At 43.4% G+C, this 20,187-nt stretch overlaps 1 protein-coding gene across 1 annotated transcript; it reads right to left on the bottom strand.

Moving 5' to 3' along the window:
- Positions 1 to 68: 68 nt before the first annotated feature.
- Positions 69 to 17,509, bottom strand: LOC136783097 (neurotrimin-like). The gene is made up of 5 exons (XM_066742951.1): positions 16,828 to 17,509; positions 7,756 to 7,907; positions 1,939 to 2,149; positions 1,520 to 1,816; positions 69 to 1,376 (listed from the first exon to the last, which is right to left on the bottom strand). The coding sequence occupies exons 1-5, from the start codon at positions 16,895 to 16,897 to the stop codon at positions 1,192 to 1,194; spliced, it is 915 nt and encodes a 304-aa protein (XP_066599048.1). The 5' UTR covers positions 16,898 to 17,509; the 3' UTR covers positions 69 to 1,191.
- Positions 17,510 to 20,187: the final 2,678 nt, after the last annotated feature.

Genomic DNA, 20,187 nt, shown 5'->3' with positions numbered 1-20,187 from the left:
AGCCTCGAAACCCTTCGACGACCTCGACGAGACCTCCCCCCCCCCACCCCTCCCACCGCGGTCCCTCGTTTCCTCATTCAATTCTCGTGCCTATATCGTTTCATCCGGGCCCGAATCACGGGAACCCCCGAGATCACTCGAAACCTTTATAAAAATCAACGTAACGAAATTCTACCAGAGAAACCCTGATTTTTTATTTATTTGGAGAAACCAAGAGAATTATCGTATATATATATATATAAGGATAAGATATCTAGCACTTTGATCGTTGCTGCAAAGTGACAGCTTGAGCAAGGTTCGTGCAATCGAGCGAATAATTCAGTCGAATATAACAAGCCGAGATTACGTAACCGCTGCAGCTAGAGTAAAGTTTACGAGTGATCCCTCTACGCTCGTCGAATCGCAGCGCGACTCCGACGAATTTCGCTCAGCTATTGTCGATTTTACGAGGGACCGCGCAATTAACTAAAATCTAATTACTAACGGCCGGATCACACTGTCGCGATAACAACGCTGCGAAGCTCCATCACAATAATCCGAAATATTGCAGGTCGGAGTTGCCCCTTGGCGAACAATATTCAGCTTTACTTTCGACCTATTTGCTTCCACTATCGAACTAAGGTGCCCAATACGTCCTCTCCAGTCTTATCTGCCGGATCCTGCAGGAACGCCAGGTACCCTCGAGTGCTCTCTCTCTCTCTCAGGATGAGGAGGAAGCCCGTCATCCTGCTCGGCGGAAACCAAAATGACAAATCCTGCGCTGTGTGTGTGTGTGTGTGTGTGTATAGGACTGTTGGATGTACCCTTCTCCTGCAGGATGAGAAAATCCTTCGAGAACCATAACCCATTTTCCCGTAAATTAGTCTCGATAGAAATCGCACAAGACGGAAGGACCCTCGAGTCCTTCCCCAGTTTGGAAACCTCGCGTTCCTCCAGTTGCATGGCATCATCATAGGAGCAGATTTTGTCCCATGTATGCTTTTCTTTCATCCTCGCGGTAGATCAGTGCCCCTCGATCTCTTCGTCCTTTCGAGTCGCTCGGGCCGCTGCCAATTCCAGAAACCGAACGCATCGCGATCCTTCGAGATCCTTTCGGGTCTCGCAGCAGAAGACTCGCTGCTCGTCTCGTCTCTCTCTCTCTCTCTCTCTCTCTCTCTCTCTCTCTCTTGCGTTGCGCTCCGTCGATCCTGATTATCGCTCCAGGACGAAGTAAGAGGGATTTTTCGTGTAGAGAGCCATCAGGATCAGGATAACCAAGATGGACAACCGATGTCCGTGGCTGGAATGGAAAGCGGCTAACCCAGCCAGCCACCAGACTGCTGGACAACCGCCCGGGGCTGGACTGATCCCCCTCTGGATCGCCGCAGGATGCTCCCCTGAGGAAACACGAAATTGTGTCAGAAAAAACTCTTTCAAGGTCAAACGAGATTTTCGTGCTGATTCCAATTATTTCTCGCTATAGTTATATGCCATTAAAGTTTTTTACGTTCTTCGGGTGACAACGAACCATATGACTTACCATTGAGAACATGAAGCTGCATACTGGCGCTGTCCAAATTGCTCGGACTGCACGTATAGTTACCAGAGTCCTCGCGCCTTGCATTATGGATGACGAGGCTGCTTATGGTATCGTGTTCCGTCTTCTTCGTCTGGATGTCGATCTTGTTCAATTGATAATCGAGAACTCGATCGCCCTCGTGATACCAAAATATGTACGACGGGCCTTCCAGGGATTGTTTAATTACGCAACGTATGGCGACAGTACTTCCTGTCTTCACGTACATATCGCGATCACCCATGATCTCGATTTTTGGCACTGTGTAAGCAAAATCATTCTTATCAAATTTTCTTTCATCCTCCAATTAAGCTTTATATATCATTCCCCCCCCCCCCCCCCATTTATAATGTATCTCTTTCTCATTATCGATTTCAGCTTACCGACGATGTTGAGTTTAATGATGTGACTCTTTTTCGGATCCGTCGAGACTTGGCACTCGTATTCGCCCTCGTCCCGTGCTTGAACGTACTTCACCTGTAGAGTCCAGGTATCCGTTGCATCCGCGAATATAGCTTGGAACCTTTCGTCCGGGATGAACATCGTTCTGTCCACTGATAAAATGTGCGAGTCTCTTCTCCTGATCCACGACACCTGTTTACATATAACAATTGCAAATGTATAAAAGCACTCTAATATAAATTCAATAAGTATAATATTATGTATCTGTCTTATTGTAGTATTTTAAAACTCCTATGTATATACATATACATAGATATACGGGGCATCCCACGAAGGATTGCCATGCCAATAATACCATCGGAATGGGGGACAAAAATTTAAATAAAAAAGTTGTAAAAAATTTTTTGCTAGCACTCTTGGTTAAAAAGTTATTTTTGGAAATTAAAGATTATCGATTGTAGTAGGCCTCTTCTTTAAGAGGAAGATTGTTTTGGTAGCAAATTATAAGGCCAGAAAGATTCTGAAAATTAAAATACTAAGAAAAACACTGAGCCAAAGATCCACTGGAGCCTAGATTGAAATGGTGTGTTTATGTTTTGATTGTTTTTATGGCGCTCAAACTCGAAACACAGCCGATCGGCCTTGAACCACTTGAATAGGCTCGAGTGGATGTTTGGCTTTGCGTATTTTTTTAGTATTTTAATTCGCAGAATCTTTCTGGCCTCGCGTAATGCGATCAAAACAATCTTCCTCTTAAAGAAAGGAACCAAGTTATGATCGATAATCTTTAATTGCAAATAACTTTTTAACCAAGGGTGCTAGGAAAGAAGTTTCGACAACTTTTGTCCTTAGATTTTTGTCCCAGCTATCCGATGGTATTATTGACATGGCCACCGTTCATGGGACACCCTGTATAAAGTTCGTTAAAATCGAGACCCAATTTGATTCTTTCTTTAAGCATCATCCCTTGAAATTGTTTTATATCGGAAATCGGTAAGGCTGCGGGAGAAGGTTCGTAAGGTTAGTATCGTGACACGCTTGTTAGCGAAGTTGGAAAGAAACCGTTGCAATTTCCGTGAGGAGAGTTGGCTGGTGCATTGTATCGTCAGTCTCGTGACGTTCATTAGCAAGAAGTCTGTTCTGTGCCGGCCTAGCCTGGCAGTAGCAGAGTCGAGCAGCCATGCCAGTCTGTTTCTCGGATCCTCGATTCCTCGGAAACGTTACTTGGGTGTATAGCTGAGCCGAAGAGTAAAGGGCAGCAGAGCGGTGGTAAGATCTGGTGAGGAGGGGGGGGGGGGGGGGAGGGGGGGGGAGGCGTGACGTGTACCATAATGCAGCTGCGGAAGGAAGGAGCTATTGCAGCTCGTAGCTCGCCTGCCTCGACTCTTGCATGGATATAGACAGTATACGGGAGGGAGAGTTTAAGGATAAAAAAAAAGTCGATAAAAAGGGGATAAGTCGTCGGAACGAGGAAAACACGAAGATCCCTCGACTCTCTGATACTCGTCAATCAATCTTACTTTCCCTGGGATTCCAGCTGCAGCCCCCGCTTAATTTATAGCTGGACATTGTCGAACGCCAAAGTGCCGCTGGGAAAATCCAACTACATTTGATTCCCAGACCACGAGCAACTCGAGGACAAGCTAGCCACTATCCTCTCTCAAACTTATTTACATGCAACGCTCTTAAAATTCTCAACGAAAATTCTACAGATTTTTTTTGTTCATTTATATTACAATCAACTTTACATGCATATCATTATTCCCGACTGCTTCAATTCTCACATCTCGCTGTATATTAAGGGAAAGAAGGAAAATAAATCCACTCTGCTTATACACGGTTATTGAGGAATTATATTCTGATTATACCCGAGAGACGGAGAGAAGGATTGAAAGGGTAATGGACGGTTCGAAATAGAAGTGAAACTATAAATGACACTCGATAGACGTTTCGACATTATGACTGCAGAATTGGTTTATCTTTATATATTTAAATGTAGCGCGCGGTGAATGACGATCATGCAGTCGCGCCAGCCGGACTTTCAAAGGCTGGAAATTATAGTGGTGCTCGTGCGAAATTGTAATAAAGACGCGATAACTTTCTTTAATTTCGTTAGGAACGCCTCGCGAGGGAGAGATGTACGCGCAAGATAGGAAAGTGAGCCATCGGCCGATATGCTAGCAGCGTGAGCCACGTGATTTAATTTGCTCGTCCACCGGAAGATTGCGAGCTTTCGCGATCATCATCACCGATAGGCATATATATACATATATGTATATATATGCACTACATACGTGCAATGCACGTACCACTGCTGCAGCCCTACAGCCGCGCGCATATGGTCTGGCACATTAAAAAGTGCGAGCTTTCGCGCGTTCCTTATGCGATTTGACTCCCCCCCCCCCCCCCCCTCCCCCTAATTCGTAATGCCATATATACCACGAGCCCCGTGCACTGCGCCACTGCAATTTGTCCCTGCATGGCTGTTAGATTATCACCGAAAAATAAATGCGCTCGCGTGCTCCAACGCGGTTTATCGACGATTTCACCGTATCGCCGGTCAGCTTTCGGTCGCCATGTTTTTGCCAAGAGCTTTTCACTGCCCGAATGACGACAGGAAGAAAAATAGAACGCGTATACGCTCGCTCCATTCGAATTACAAATAACCGGCTGTAAAATACACGACAAATCCGATATTAATTTACTCGTAAAGTTGCTTTTTTGAAATTCATGATTATACGAGCGCACCGTGGAAAATCTCACTCGTAAAGAGTGAAATTCCCGCCTGATTTATTTTGATGCAGCCCTGATTATGGCGGTACTGTGTGCTGCTGCTGGGGCTGCTACTGCTGCTGCTTCGCTTTATAAGAATCACGTGATAATGTTTTGTGCGGCACAATGCGCTAAGTTGCAATAAATCCAGTAACAATGGGTCCAATTTAGTACAGGATATACGCTACGGGTAATATTTTTGCTTGATTTATTTCCCACCGCTTTTTTTTTTACTCTCCCTTGGAAGATTATAAAAATTGTATAATGCCCGAACTACCCTAGTGCACTGCAGATAAGAATCTTCCTTATTTTTAGCATTCGCGTGTTGCCACTTTCCGTGCGTTTTAAATTTTCATTTTACAGTGCAAATGTGTAGCAGCGTTGTCCAATGATGTATATATTTCATTGTGCTTCTCCTCGATATATAGGTGAGGCCTCTTCAATATTCAAAGTTCCATGTTAACATTCCAGACTATAAGTTGAAAATATAAGTACTTCTCGCTGTCGTTTTATGTTTGCTGATTAATTCAAAGGATGGAGTTTTGGGTAATTTCAATATGTATTTGCAGCTTGCAATCCTTTCGAGCGTTTAAAATTTTCATATTACTGTGCAAAATGTAGCAGAACACTGTCCGATGATTTTTCTATTTCATCAGGTTTCTCGTACTAAAAAATTCAAAGTTCTTTTATTGAAAGAAATGATTAAAATTCTCTAGATTATAAATTAATTACATTTTCTTGCTATTTCAGGTTTGGCGAATTTAAGGGCTAAATGGAATTTTTTTGTTATTTCAGTATATTTATTTGTCAGTCGAAATCCTTTCAAACGTTTAAAATTTTCATACTCCAGTGCGCAAAAAGCAGCAGCATATACATTGTTCAATGATGTTTCTATTCCGTAGCGTTTTGTTTTTGTTTTTTTTTTCTTTTTCTTTTTTTAACGAAGCTGGCTAAAAATTCAAAGTTCTTTAAGATTGAAAGAAATTATTAAAATTCTAGACTATTTTTCCCGCTATTTCAGGTTTGGTGGTTTTAAAGCTGAATAAAGTTTGTTATCGTTCTAGCATTTATTTCTCGGGGTTAAAATCCTTCCTGCGTTTAAAATTTTCACGCGACAGTGCAAAAGAGCAAGTAGCATTGTCCAATGATATATTTATTTCATTATTTTTCTCACGACAGAGGAAATAAAAATTCAGAGTACGTATATATCGATGGAAAGAGTTTATTAAAATTCTATACACACTATACGTTGATCAATGTTTTCTTGCTATATTACAAGTTTGGTGAATTTGAAAGGCCGAATGTAAACTTACATGTTATTCCAGTATATTTATTTGTAGCTTAATTGTAATCGTTTCGCGCGTTTGAAATTTTCATGTTACGCGATGCAAATGAGTATATGTACTTTGTTTGTCACGTTTCTCACGGAAGGGATGAAAAAATTTAAAGTTTTCTTCGATTGAAAGAAATTGTGATAAAATTCTAGACTATATATATATATGTATATCGAGAATTGTTTTCTGCCATTTCAGACTCGTCGAATTCGAAGGGCTCAATGGAGTTTTGTATATGTTATTGCAGTATTTATTTGTATATAGGGTGGAATCCTTTCGTGCGCGGCGAGCTTTTGGCAAACAAGTTTAGGCTGCACCGGGACGCGTAGGGAAAAGTTTGTTAACGAGATACGCGACACCGTTACAAACTAACGATGCACCAAAGTTTTATTGCCGTTCCTGCCAGTTCTCTAGCTATTTTCGTGTAACGGGCTTCCTTCGCCTGGCGATTTTAAGCCAAGTCCCTGCCAGCGTTAATTCCATTGGAAAATATAAGATCGACCATAGGATATTTTCCAACTTTTCACTCTCTAATCAGTTCACGTACCCGATTTAATTCACTATATAGCTAGATAATAATAATAATAAGGTATATTGGATTTTTCCGCGGATTTGCCACGCTCCTCTGACGCGACCTGGATTATCATATTTCTGGAAAATTGCTAGGATTTCTGCAATGTAATTTTATCCAAGCCGTAAAGTACGGGGCGCGTTCAAACTATCCTACCCAATTGATTCCATTTATGTATCAACACTGGGGATTTTTCTACGTGCGCGCGCGCGCGTGAGCCAGACAGTGTTTTCACGTGTCAGCATTTCATAAATATAAAAGAGATTGTAAAAAATTGATAAAGCTACGACTAACAGTTTGATAAAATATTACACGATGGAGATTCGTTATAATCACGTAGATATATATATATATATACGTACACTGTACATATAATCCGGCCGGGGAGAACGGGAGCAGTATGTTTACGAGTTTGCGGAAGTCGAGGGAAAGTCGCGAGCATGCCGCTGGTAAATGGCGCGTGGAAAACTCTTGCGTGAATCGAAAAGATCGTTATCCGACCGGTTGAGTAAATTTAGCGAGACGTAATTACAAGTTGACGTGAGGCCCCACCGGATGCGTGCAAGAATTCGGTGATTTCCGCGTAGGAAAAGTCCAGCCTGCATGGCCATTTCGATTAATCGCGCAAATGTAGTATATGTGTGTGTGTGCGTCGAACGAAAAGTCTTCTCGCTCGACTTAATATTTGGGTCGCGTGACAGGAGTGCGCCAAGGCGGAGAGCTTTTTCCAGAATTCCGGGAGAATCTCTCGCAGGTATATTTCTTGAAATTACATACACCAAGGAGATTCTACGAGGATTTCGATCGATATGAGAGTGGCTAAGCAACTGTAACAATTGTAATTCTACACCTGCACTACGTGCACTCTCTTCCCCCTTTTCACCTCTTCAATTCCAGACAACGGCTCTTGTTTTACATTATTTCCACCAGTTTTTCCCTCTCGGCTTTATAAATCATCCCCTCCGTACATTTCTCTCCTTGCCGTAAATATACGAAAGAGCGAGGGCATTGATACTTTTAAAAGATCGATTCAAGGCTAAACTGCGCAGGCATATCTCAATTTCTTTCCTACCTCGCGTCCAATCAATTGTCTCGAGACTATGGATGCATGATTCACTTACGGATTTGTTGCCGAGCTGGCGAACCTTGCAAGGTAAGAAAGCATGAGTTCCAAGTTGCGCCGTTATGTTCGTTGGACTGCCCGAATCGAAATACGGACCCGTGTAGATTCCGTCGAACCTCTTGACCAAAGTGTGAGATCTCGTGCTAACACCTGAAACCAATTAATTGCTTGCGTTATAATCCACTTCATTTGGAGCTATAGAATTTTCAGTTGTGGAGCTTGTTGCAAATCTATATATCCTTGGGATAAGGGCAAAAATATATCGGAGAAACGTCCGTCCAATGAAATTCCTATATTATTAAAGTAATAGGATATATATATATATGAATCGCTCAATTTAAGAGCAGCGCGCAGACTCTTTGCGACTGGAAGGATAATTTTGTCCTGTACGCGATGGGTATCGTTCGAGCACAATGAATTAAATAGTGGCTCAGGTATTTTTGGTGGAAGCGTTGCGTTTTTCTTCACGCTTTTCGCGAGGCTTGCATACGCCAGTCGTTCGATTCGCGCAAAGAAACTGTATCGCTCGTACAATGGAATAATAAAAGCTAGGAAAGGAGCGATGGTGGTGAGAAGAGGGAGATGGAGAGAATTCGGTGTACTCCTTATATTATTCGCGCGACGCTCACTCCAGTTTCCCGAATAAATCCTATCAGAGTCCCTGCCAAGCCATCGTGCCTTGGGGAAATGGATACTAATCCCAAGGATTTCGATCCTCGAGAAATCCAAAAGCGGATCAGTGTTCGCCCTGAACGCTACTCTGTGTAGCGCGGGCTTCGTTCCAGCGACCTTGAACCGCCTGCTTCCGCTTTCCTATCAGATCGAGATCTCCTTTAAACTCCCATACTTGCTCAAATTATTATTTATTACTTCGTTGTGCGTGTCATCTGTTGTTATATATTGTTTAAAGTTCAACATATAGTTATTTAATACGATATTCAATATACAATGGGCCCTCGGCATGTGACATTTGTGTTGCTATTTCTTTTTTTTTTTTTTCGACATTTTAACTTATGTGCCAAGTTAAAAATATATACTTGCCTAACATTTGTATTTCACTACTTTTATTTAATTGAAATATTTTATTTTACTATGTTAATTATGCTAGAGGATTTTTCTACTTGCCGCCTTTTTTGATAATCGAAGCTTGTTATTTGTTGTATATATATATAAATAAGAACGCGTATAATAAAAACGACAGTGTATTTCATAGAATTGAAGAAGTATATAATCTACATGGTTGAAAGAATTATTATTAGAGCTGACCCTTTTGTCGCGAAGGGAGATTTGAGAGAAATTGCATCCTATTCGTGATAAATCTTCGTAAGTTGGTGGGATCGGTAGATTTTCTGGGATGGCTCTGTAGTTTTTTTTTGACGAAAGGTGGAAAATTTGCAAATTCGCTGTAATCAGGAAAGGTCATTTGACAAGAGCGTTCGAAACATTTGGCCTGGCGAGAACATTTGAAGAAATTGCATCTTTCTCGGGGATATTCGTTATGTTACTGCCGAGGTAAATTCCAGGCGAGAAGTTTTGCAAGGATTTGCTGGGGCGCGCGTGAGCTAGGAGGATTTGGAGGAAGCGCAAAATGAAGTTCTCGCGTTGATTCGTCCTCGTTTCGTAGGATGCTTCGGCCCGTACAAAGGAGCAAGCCCCTTTCGCAGCCTCTCTCTCTCTCTCTCTTCCCCTCGGGGTCCTCGGTCTCCTTATTCGGCCAACGACGAACGAGTCGAGCCACGCGAGAGGGGTCAGAGAAAATGTGCGCGCAGCTGCACGCACGCGCACCACAATCTGCGGCAATCCCCTCGAAATCATTTGCAGAGCGTGAATATTCATCGATGCACTCGTTATCAAAATAAAAGATTCGCCCGGCAGCTATAAGCCAAAATCCTAGCAGCTACTATATATATATATATATATATAGCACTATACACGCAGTGGCTCGCGGTGGCTGAATACACGACTGGTTGCTTGGCTGACTGGATAGCCGGCTGCGGGATATGCACGCATTAAATGCATTTTCAAATCAAACAATTCTCTATAGCCAGCAGAAAGCCAAGATTTTTTTACCATCGCTTTTTCTCCCGACTGCGCACCCCGAAAAAAAAAGGAGAAAAAACGCAAAAATTTCAAACCATAACTACATTTTGCTCACTTTCGACCACTGGATTTTTATCACGATTGAATTCGCTATATATATATATATATATATATATAGTTTTTATTCTTCACAATTCAAACGCCAAACTCAACTCGCGGCGCAGCGTTTCCGTTAAATTAAGTTGCAGCTTCGTAATCGGGTTGGCATCGTTTTTTATAAATAATTCGTTCGTAGCAAATCAAATCGTTTTTAGCCGCGTGCTCGATCGCATACCGGATGCGTCGAGTCGAGTCGAATCGCGCGGGAGTAGGGGATTTCCCGTATACGATTTGGAGAATAAATCAGATTGGAGATCGATGCGAAACACTCTGCACGGCGAGATGCTGTCGTTAAATTCTGAAACATTTTTCCGCTTCGACGGGCATGACGTGTAGGGATTTACTTATTTCTGGATATAAACGCCAAGTGTAGTCGGAGTCTCGAGGTGAAATCAGATGGAAAACGTGACCACGAATGGGGATGAGGTGAGGGTTTTAGGGGACTGAGAGAGAGTAAATTTCCCGGAAACAGAAAGGAACACTCGAAGAAACGTATATTTCCCCGGGGAAAGGCTGCTTGGCGCGAAAAGTCGCTGCGACTGTTTTCCTTTCCGTTTCCTCGCTCTCCCTCTCTCCACTTTATTAGAAAGACAGCGGTTTCTATACTACACACACACCCACACATATATATATATATATATATATATAGAGGCGCCAGCGCGATTTCGCGAGAGAAACCGTGTCACTTTGCGTTGTGTGTAGCCAAGTAAGAAATAAAGCGGGGTCCCCCTTTGCGGCAAAAAATATGTCCGTTCCTTAATAAGTTCAGCCAGTACTTTAGCAAGGACATTGCCGATACTTTGCAGTTAACCTATTTATTTTCTCTCCGAGCCACGAAAAAGTAAGCTAGAAAAATTAGATGGACCCAACTGCGGTAACGGAGCTTCCACCAGATTTAAAAACAAATAAACGATTTCAAATTTTACGTCTTTCTATTCTATATAAGAAAACCTCGTAGAGGTTAAATTAACCATTTGGTTTTTTGCACAAACCTTTTATTATAGTCACCGCGCGAAAATCGTTGATTTTTATTCCCGTTATCGTGAAATTTCTACGACACTCCTTATCATACTTCGGTTAAATTATTTTCTTTTTTTTTTTTTTTCGGACTAGTGTTCGTTATCTGCTGAAACGTTCGCCCTTATCTTTCGGCAGTGGCGACGAACGATCCATAAAACGTGTTTCGACCGAGAGGTGTAATAGTACAGATATACTACACTATATATATATATATATATATAGACATAAATAAAGAGAAAGATCGGCGCGGTGAAAATATAAAAATACATCGATACACACAGGATGGTTTTCTCCCAAGGCGAAAGACATGAAGGTACGACTCGATCGGGTGCAGGGTATAAGCTATGGACGATTGGAGGGTTCGAAGTTGGCAGGTTTCGCGGAAGTCTCGGAGCCACGCGAAAGCCGTTCCTCGAAGCGATTTCCCGTCAACGTGAACGGTCGTGCGTTATCGGCGTAGAAGCGACACAAGTACCGAGCAGTTAATCTCCATGTGAGACGTATAATCGGTGCACCGCGGGACGTGCATAATGCATCGGATAGTGTACTATCCCAACTTCCCTTCCAATAATAATAATGAGAAGAAGCATAGATAATATTCTAGTGAGAGAGGGTGCAGCGCGTACGCTGCAATTTTTGACTGCGCGCGGCGAGTCCCCAATTAATAAGTTCTAAAATGCCCATAAGAATGCCTAATTCTGCAGCGCCAAGTTTCTCCCAAAGCTTGAATAATCAAAGCCCATAACATTTGCGGTACTTGCGCGCAACATTTATAAATCAGTTTATAAGTGCCTTAAGTCTTCCCAACAATCTGTACGGTGGCGTAAGAAGCAGCCAACTTTTACATTATCTTTGCCAGCCTCGTAAGAGCCGTGTTAAATAATTCAAAATATTTGTTGCGCGCGGTGAGAAACTACTTCTGAATTCATTCAGGAACTTGGGGACGCGTTCTTTTTGGCCCGGAGAAAAGAAGTTGTTATACGGGGGAGGGGGGATGAGGGAGAAGAGAGAAGAATGGAGAAAGATTTATGGCTTGTTAGATGGAAAAAGGCAATTAGGGAGGGAGTCTAATGGAGGTTTAAATTCGTCGGGAAAGTCGATATCGCGGCCCTCGTCATACAATAACTGTTGCACCCTGCGTGCCTGGACGACGTTCGTCAGCTAATTTGGCCAAGAGCTAATCCACGCGTACATACCGCGCGCGCTCTGCTAGGATTTCAAGCAGTTTTCTCAACGCCCTGCAGTTGTAGCGAAACGTTGCCTCCCCAAGGCTAATTTCTCCACCGAGCCAATTAATTATGCACGTTCCGCATATGCGCTAACCTCGAGCCCTCATTATCCGGTGACTAACGCAATTTCCCACATTACCAACTATCTCTCTCTCTCTCTTTTTACTATCCTCCTCGTACAACATTAAAAATTCCCAACATTCCCCTCCTATCTCTCTTTTCTCCCCCCCCCCCCCCCCATTCACATTTCCATCAGCGATTCAATTGTTGCTACAAAAGCTGTGATTACTTTTTGGATCTATCGAGTTTGAGTATCACGAACGAGGAGTAAAAAGCGTTTATTCGTGTGTGTGTGTGTGTGTGTGTAGCGAAGGATCCGCCGTCGTGATATAAATCTATAGGGGCTTGGTCCTTGTCCGCGATCGAACAATCCTGTTAGGCACTTTGGTAGAAAGTAGCGAAATCACCGTTTGACGAATAAGGGTGGCTGATAATGCGGGGTCCCGGACCGGAAGCACGCAAGTTGTCGCGATAAAGGAGGAGTCCAGCATTGAGAATGACTCGCGTTTCTCGGAATATCCTGAACATAAATTTGATCCTCTCGCCACGCCCAGAGCGAGGGGAGGAAAAAGGCCGCTAGAGGAAATCCTAAGCAGCTCTCTCATACAGATAAGCTTTAGCGAGACTTGGTTGGATAATTGTGCAAGACACACGAGATTCCCCTGTAGGTGCTATATATCTCTATGCGCGTATATAATATATTTCATATAGGTCGGAGGTTCTTCAATAAGTGGCAAACGGTCAATAAAAGTTTTAATGCACTGCTGCATAGTGAAAAAGAATGGAGGATGGGGGAGGGGGAATTTGAAGAAGAGCCGCGCGAATGAATTCCGTGCAATTTGTTAATGCAAACCGAGGAAGGTATTGGGTGATAAATTCGTTTTTCTCGAGTGCTGAAATATTATGCAATGCGGGGTCCCGTAGCGGAAGTCCTTGCGATAAAGGACCAATTCACCATCCGGAATGACTAACGCGTAACGTCGAACCAAGGGAGAACGTATCGTGCGACATAAATTCAATCTTTACTGCTCGCACACCTAATCAGAAAGGACGCTTCTTTTCCTGCTGACTTGTATAAAAATTCTCCACGACCTTTCGTCCCTCGCGTTTTATAATCTCGATAAAAACTCCCCAAGGCGAGCTTAATTTTTTTAATGTTGCGTGAAAATTGCCAGGTCGATCATAGCGCCGATCGAGTGATTTATTCTCGCTCCTGTCAATGCTCGTCGATGAGCTGCAAAGAATCATCGGGAGAGCTTGATAACGCGATAATACTGATAGAGATTCATTCGCAGATGGTTTGGAAAAGCTGCTGGATTAAATTGGAATAAGCACGAGGATCGGTAAATACGCGAATAAATATTGATGATTAGCTTTGTAGTTGTTGGTCTGGAGAAAGTCAGGACTAATTAGTAGCATCTGTGTAGAAGAACAGTTGTAAATAATAGATATCGGAAAAGCGTTGAACTAATTAAAAACTACTATGGGTAGAGCGCAAACTTGCTTAATTAGTTACCGAACCTTTCGAATATAAATAATAACAGGGTCCAAATGAAAGCTGAAAAATTAAAAAGGCCAAGCAGTGCAATTAATAAAATGAAAGTGGTACACCTACACGCGCGCCCACACACACACACACACACACACACGCACGCACGAGCAGAGGAGAGGAAGAAAGGAATGAAAAACTTGCAAACGGACTAATTAAATTTTTTCCAGGACGTTTTTCGTGGAGAACGGATAGCTTTTAGTGGGCTTTCGGTGCGAGAGTGACGAGGGTATTCAGAGCCGTTTAATTTTCTCCTTGCGAAATGTTCAAGGAGCTTTTATCATTGATAAAAATGGAATAATAGGGGTGAGGTGACGGGAGGGAGGAGATAGGGGTAGGTGAGTGTGTCGAGATTGCGTTATAGGTGGGTCCTTGTGCGAGCAAGCAGGATTCGTGCATGCACACAAGGGTGAGTGCGTATATGGTATATCGTGTGTCGCGGGGAGGGGGCTGGTTTCAGGGATGCATCATCGTTGGAGATGGTGTATGTAGTATCTAGAATCGATAAGTGCTTCCCTGAACGACACGCGGGGTAAAAGGAAAGCGGCGACCCCACTGCGCCGCGTCTTCGTCCCTCCGTGACGGAATCATCGAGTCGGCACGGTGACCTAACAAAGAATCCCCCCCTCCCCTCCCCCCCCCCCCCCCCCCCCACCACAACCTCCCTTCCCGTAAAAGAACACACAGGGATGCACAATAACACGCTACAGGCAATGACAACGAGGGTCGCCGCTGGATACAACGTGAATTCACCGAAGAAATTATTAATAGCAGCTTCTTTCTTTTTACGTATATATACAACCACCGTGTCCCCTGCTATTGCGTCTCAAGCTAAAAACCTTATAGGCAATATTGCAATTTCATCCTGTCGACGACGATCCTATCGCAATTTTTTCGACAGATTTTCCAACCGATTGGCACAGTGGCCGAAGAGAGAGAGAGAGAGAGAGAGAGAGAGAGAGAGAGAGAGTGGAAGAAATTGGGGGGTAGGGTCAAACAATATACACACATGATGAGGAAACGAGGGTGACTCCAGATACAACCCTGATTCAAGCCTCACTAATATCGGCCGAATAACTTGATTACGAGTGCGAATTTGCGAGCGGAACGCTTGGAAATTGTTCTCGAGTTTCGTTTCATGGGATCGTAAACTGGTGGCTATTCTTTAAAAAATCGAGCGCTCCATCGTCGAGTTATGAAAGTCCTGATTTAGTCCTGCATAATGTAGCATCGGCAAACATCAATTATCTCGGAAGTTTAAACGGGGACTGCGTATTGATTTAATAATTAGTATCTCGATGAAAGTCCGAAGATAGAAGTTTCGGCTCATTAAATTAGTCGACTCTGCTCCGCGCAATTTTATAGTCCGGAAAGATTTTTTCGCATTATTTAAATAACCAATCTCACGAATCCCTGGTGCAGCAGGGGTTTTCGCAAAATAGTTGGAGCAAAGTGAAGTTGCGAGATTGATTGTAAGAGAATCAGGGGTAGTAAAGTTTGGAAAGAAAAGTCAGTCGGGAAACTAATTCGAAATCGTTCAGAATCTTTGACTCTGGAAAGCTTCGAAACTCAACGTAAGTGTAGCGTTGCATTATTTAGCAAGGTCAACACTTTTTTCGACTCCATTAGCGACCCTAGACCCTCAAAGATTTATGGAACGAGAAAATCATGTGAATTTTCCGATCAAGCGTACCGCATGTGTGTGTGTTTGTGGGCAAATAAAACCATAATCGATATCTAGATAGAAAGGGGGGAAGAAGGATGAATGCTGCAAGATGATGGAATAATCGGTGGAGTGGAAGAAAATTTTACTATTGGGATTCTGCTGGAAGGACCCAAAACAATTCCGTATATAAGATTCGAAGCAGCCCAGTGTTCGACTCGTCCTTTTTCACGCTTATATCGAGTCCTGCATCGGCTGAAAATCCTCCCTGTTACACGAGGATTTTCTAAACGCTAGACCTGTCCTACTTACACCCTGTCGGATGAATTACCGTCGAATCGATTTCGAAAATCTCGCCGCGTTCCAATTTTCCTCCATCGCCTCTCGCGACACACGGTGAAAAACTTGCTATGGAAATTTTTATATGTACACACATATATATATATATATATATATACATATGGAGAGGAAATTGTGCGGGCAGTGAACGATTTAAAAAAAAAATCCACATTAGAGAAGAAGCACTATTCGAACGGATCGAATTACAAAACTGTGTGTACGTTTCCACGTCCTTTCAGAGCCTCTGTATACACCTCTTCTCAACCTGTGTATCCACTCGATAGAACAAATCCGAAGAGATAAATACAAATTAGCCCCTGACTCTTTATTAAGTCACTTTGAGAGACGACGAATTTAACGAAATCGATAGCTGCCAAATGGTGTATCCATTACACTCGGTCGATCTCTTCTCCAAACTCTTCTTTTTTCCATTACTCGACACAGTTTAATAGGCGCGCGTATATATATATATATATATATAGGTATAGGCTCGAGATGTATTCAGAGGATTGTCTTGTGGGTTGTTCGGGTGATTTAGTGGGATTTCGAGGGTTTTCGAAAGGCTAATATTCCTGCAAGTGTCTCTTTCCCTCGAGAGTGAGTGAGAGAGAGAGAGAGAGAGAGAGAGAGAGAGAGAGAGAGGTGGAGCGGAGGAGATTTTGAAATCTGATCGATCCATTCGTGGTGTAAGTAGCAGCAGCTCCACCTCCTCGCGCTATCGTCGAGTCAGTCGTCGTTTACAACCCGGACCTACGTCACGAATGCTGCGGTTACCGTTTCTAGGATATCCTTCCGGTAGAACGAAAGAGCCGATGCCTACATACGTATATAATATACACATAGAGATCGAGACGATGGGTCATCGTTCACACATGACACAGTGGAGAGATTCGACGTATTGCGCACCCACGCACAGGCAAACACACCCACACGCACTATCTTATCCAAGAAGAGGAATCTTCCAAGAGATCGATGATGCAACGAGCGTAAGAAATCGTTGCTCGTCCTTACCGGTGATTCCAAGAAGGACCCAACAGACGAGGCACAGGACGTAGTAATTGATATACGAGGACCGCCTCATGATGACTCGACGCTGCTCTGCGGATTTCTGCACGAGGAGCCTGTCCCCTCGAGATCCACTGACATTTCAGATCCTTGATTGGGTCCAATCACGCTCCATAGCGTCTCCTGCCAAACCCGACGTCTTCCTCGCGAAAACTCTCACATAATACACCAGCTTCCTGCACACTCTTCTCCCCTCCTATACCATGCAAACTTCCTTCTTCTCCCAATCTTAGAAAGCTTACGATATACCAATAACACACAGATTACAATTTACTCCTCCTCCTCCTCCTCCTCCTCCTCCTCCTTTATTCCTCGACGAAACACGATCGCGATTCTTCCGAGTATTCCTCATAAAATTGCCAGAGCTACGCGTGTATGTGTGAGTGCGTGTACGATCGCGAAAGAGAGAGAAATCGGCCGCCGGGTCGGGAAGCGCGCGCGGAGCTTTTCGTGCCGCGTGAGCTTTTGCTCGTAGATTGTGCGACCGGCGGCGGCGACGGCGACGGCGGCGGCGGCGGCGGCAGCGGCGGCAGCGGCGGCAGCGGCGGCGGCGGCGGTGGTGTCGACGGTGGCGGCGTCGTCGACCAGTTTTGCGACGCTCGTCTGCGGCGAGTCGGGTCCCGGGCGAAGCTCTGAACCGCCGGGCTCCGACGGCACTGCCCGCGCCCGCCCGGGGACTCGCGCATGCGCAAAATCTCACCCCTGCTCGTCGTATCGTGGTAGTAGTAGTGGCAGTAGCCTGTGTCTGCCCTTCTGCTTCCAGCCACCCCCTCCTACTATATACCCATCCCCTTTCTTCACTCCCAAAGAATCGCAGCGATGTTGCCTCGCTTCCTCCACGAATATTCCGCTTATACCACCGAACGTTAGCCTGAATTTTACGCTTCTCGCCCTGACTTCCCTGCCGCTGCCGCTGCTCCATCCACTCTCTCTCTCTCTCTCTCTCTCTCTCTATATATATATATATATATATATATATAGCTCGACACCTTAACCTTAAAGTTCGTTAAAAAATGCTGCTCTGCTTAGCGTGCAAGCCTCGCGCGCGACTCGAGCCTCCGCTCTTAAACATTTTAGCCCAGACACCCCCTTTAAACACTCTTTCTCTCCCCCGCAGACTCGAATCTTTTCTAAAATCTTGCTATCAACGCTAATGAGCATGTCTCTCGAACCAATTGCCTTACTCTCGATAATCGTATTTCCATCTTGTTCTCGCCCCTCGCCCCATGCACCATTTCGACCGAGTGAGAAATTCTTTTTCGCTGCGGTATGTGTGTGTGCATGTGCATGTGCTCTCTGGCATCCCTCCCTAGACTTATTCCCTTCTTTAATTAGAGAATCGAGCGAAGAGATTTTACTGTGGCTATACCGCTGGATTATTATGAAATTCTTGGCCGAAAAACGCGACGTCTCTCGCATTCCCAGAGGAGCCTGTTTTCATTTACCAGTCTCCTTTTTACCCGAGTCTCTTCGATGTTCAACTGAAATTTTACGCTCCTCCTCGTCGCCCTTCGAGCCATCGAACCTTAACCTTATCGTCTCTCCCCCACTAAAGCTCATTGCACCCTTCAAAATCACCTCTGCTCTTCGCTACACGCGCTAACTTATTTTACCAACTTTTTCCAACCAGAGAGATCACTCAGCTTCCTATATATATATATATAGCTACATATATATATATATATATATATAGAGAGAGAGAGAGAGAGAGAGACTTTTGCTTTTTAGTTATATAGCTTGGCGTATTAATTAAGCGAGAACCGTTCAACCAAAGTTTCAAAATATTGACAAATATTTCCGATGGACTTTAACGCCGGATAAGCGAGAAAATTATTTTATTCCACCCTCGCGTATTAATTATTTGCTGGAAAACTCTGTAAATTTGCATTACCCACTCTCTTACGCAATTATATATATTTTTCTTGTATTTAAAGCAAGCTCGTAAATATTTATAGGCACTTTATCTCCGTAGAGACGATACTTAAATCATAATTAATTTTACGTTTAACCTCGTAAAATATTTTATCACACTGTGACAATGTTTTTTCAAGTACTTTTTGATGAGTCAGGCTTTTTGTCGGCAAAAATTAAATGGAATATTTTTAATGTTTTAAACATTTTTAATTGCAGCTATTAATTAATCAGCAAGCTTAACTTTGAAGAGAGAGAGAGAGAGAGAGAGAGAGAGAGAGCTTGTTTCAACACATGTCCCAGATTTACAAAAGGAAAATTAGGAATAGTCGTGCGCGTTGTGCAACATTAATGTATCGTAAAATTCGCCCTCTCTCACTTTCATACGTCGCGAGAAGAAGAACTTTTATATATTACAAATTTTCATTTGATATTTGACTTAATTGATCGATGAGCCATTTCGCCTCGCGCGGCAATTTTGGCGTGCCATAAAAATTAGAGCGAGCATTGACAGATATGAGAGAAGCGTTTTATATTTGGATTTTAATAGAGTTTGATCGACGAAAATATTGCATGAGCTTTTAAGTATGTTTGATGCTGGAATCGCAGCTCCGCACAGCCACTCGCTTATCGCGCGCGGAAGAATGGTGGGAATATTATATTAAATTAATAAGAATAAGCGCGCGCGTCCATGCATGTGGCAACTTTGCTAGCACTTTTTGACGTATAATTAATCCCCCATTGTGCTTCATTTTTGGAAGCTCGCGCTATATTTATCGTGCTATCGCACATAAATATAATCACACTGCGAGCACGCTCTTTTGAATTCGTCCGCGTTCTTAGCCCGGGGCTAACTTTGTAATTAAATCTACGCGCTGAGTTTTAAAAGTGCATTCAACGCCAATGGCGATGGCAGCTTTTTTTTTTACTAGTAGTATATAGTAACTGGAAAGTCTAATTTGGCCAGTTTATTTCCTCTGGAAGCTCCCTGCGTGCATGTATCGCCTACTCTCTCTCTCTCTCTCTCACTCGCTCAATCTTCCCTCCGCAGCTAGTCTGCACTTAATCATCCCGCGTCTCTCTGTTTCGATGAGGTACACTATATATATATATATATATATATATAGGGATAATCTTCATGGCCATACTCCCCCTCCTTTCGCTTTTTATTCCTTACCACGGCAACGCATACAAGCCGCAACTTTTTTGCAGCCAAGAGATTTTATGCTCTTTACCGCGCTTCGACCTGACACTACGCGCAAACCTAATCATCCAGCCTTGTCGAGCCGTCAAAAGTTTTTTAAAGTTGCGCCAGTAAAAAGCGAGGAAAAATCAGCTTCTTGCCCGAGCGCACCGTCGAAGACTCTCTTCGAGTGTTACTCTTTGACAAATTAT

The sequence above is a fragment of the Prorops nasuta genome, unplaced genomic scaffold (genome assembly GCF_024137725.1).
Source record: "Prorops nasuta isolate Cenicafe-Biocafe unplaced genomic scaffold, Cenicafe_Pnas_1.2 PNAS00032, whole genome shotgun sequence".
NCBI classification, from domain to species: domain Eukaryota; kingdom Metazoa; phylum Arthropoda; class Insecta; order Hymenoptera; family Bethylidae; genus Prorops; species Prorops nasuta.
The sequence above is the reverse complement of the archived record's forward strand: the minus strand, read 5'-3'. Positions and strand labels throughout refer to the sequence as shown.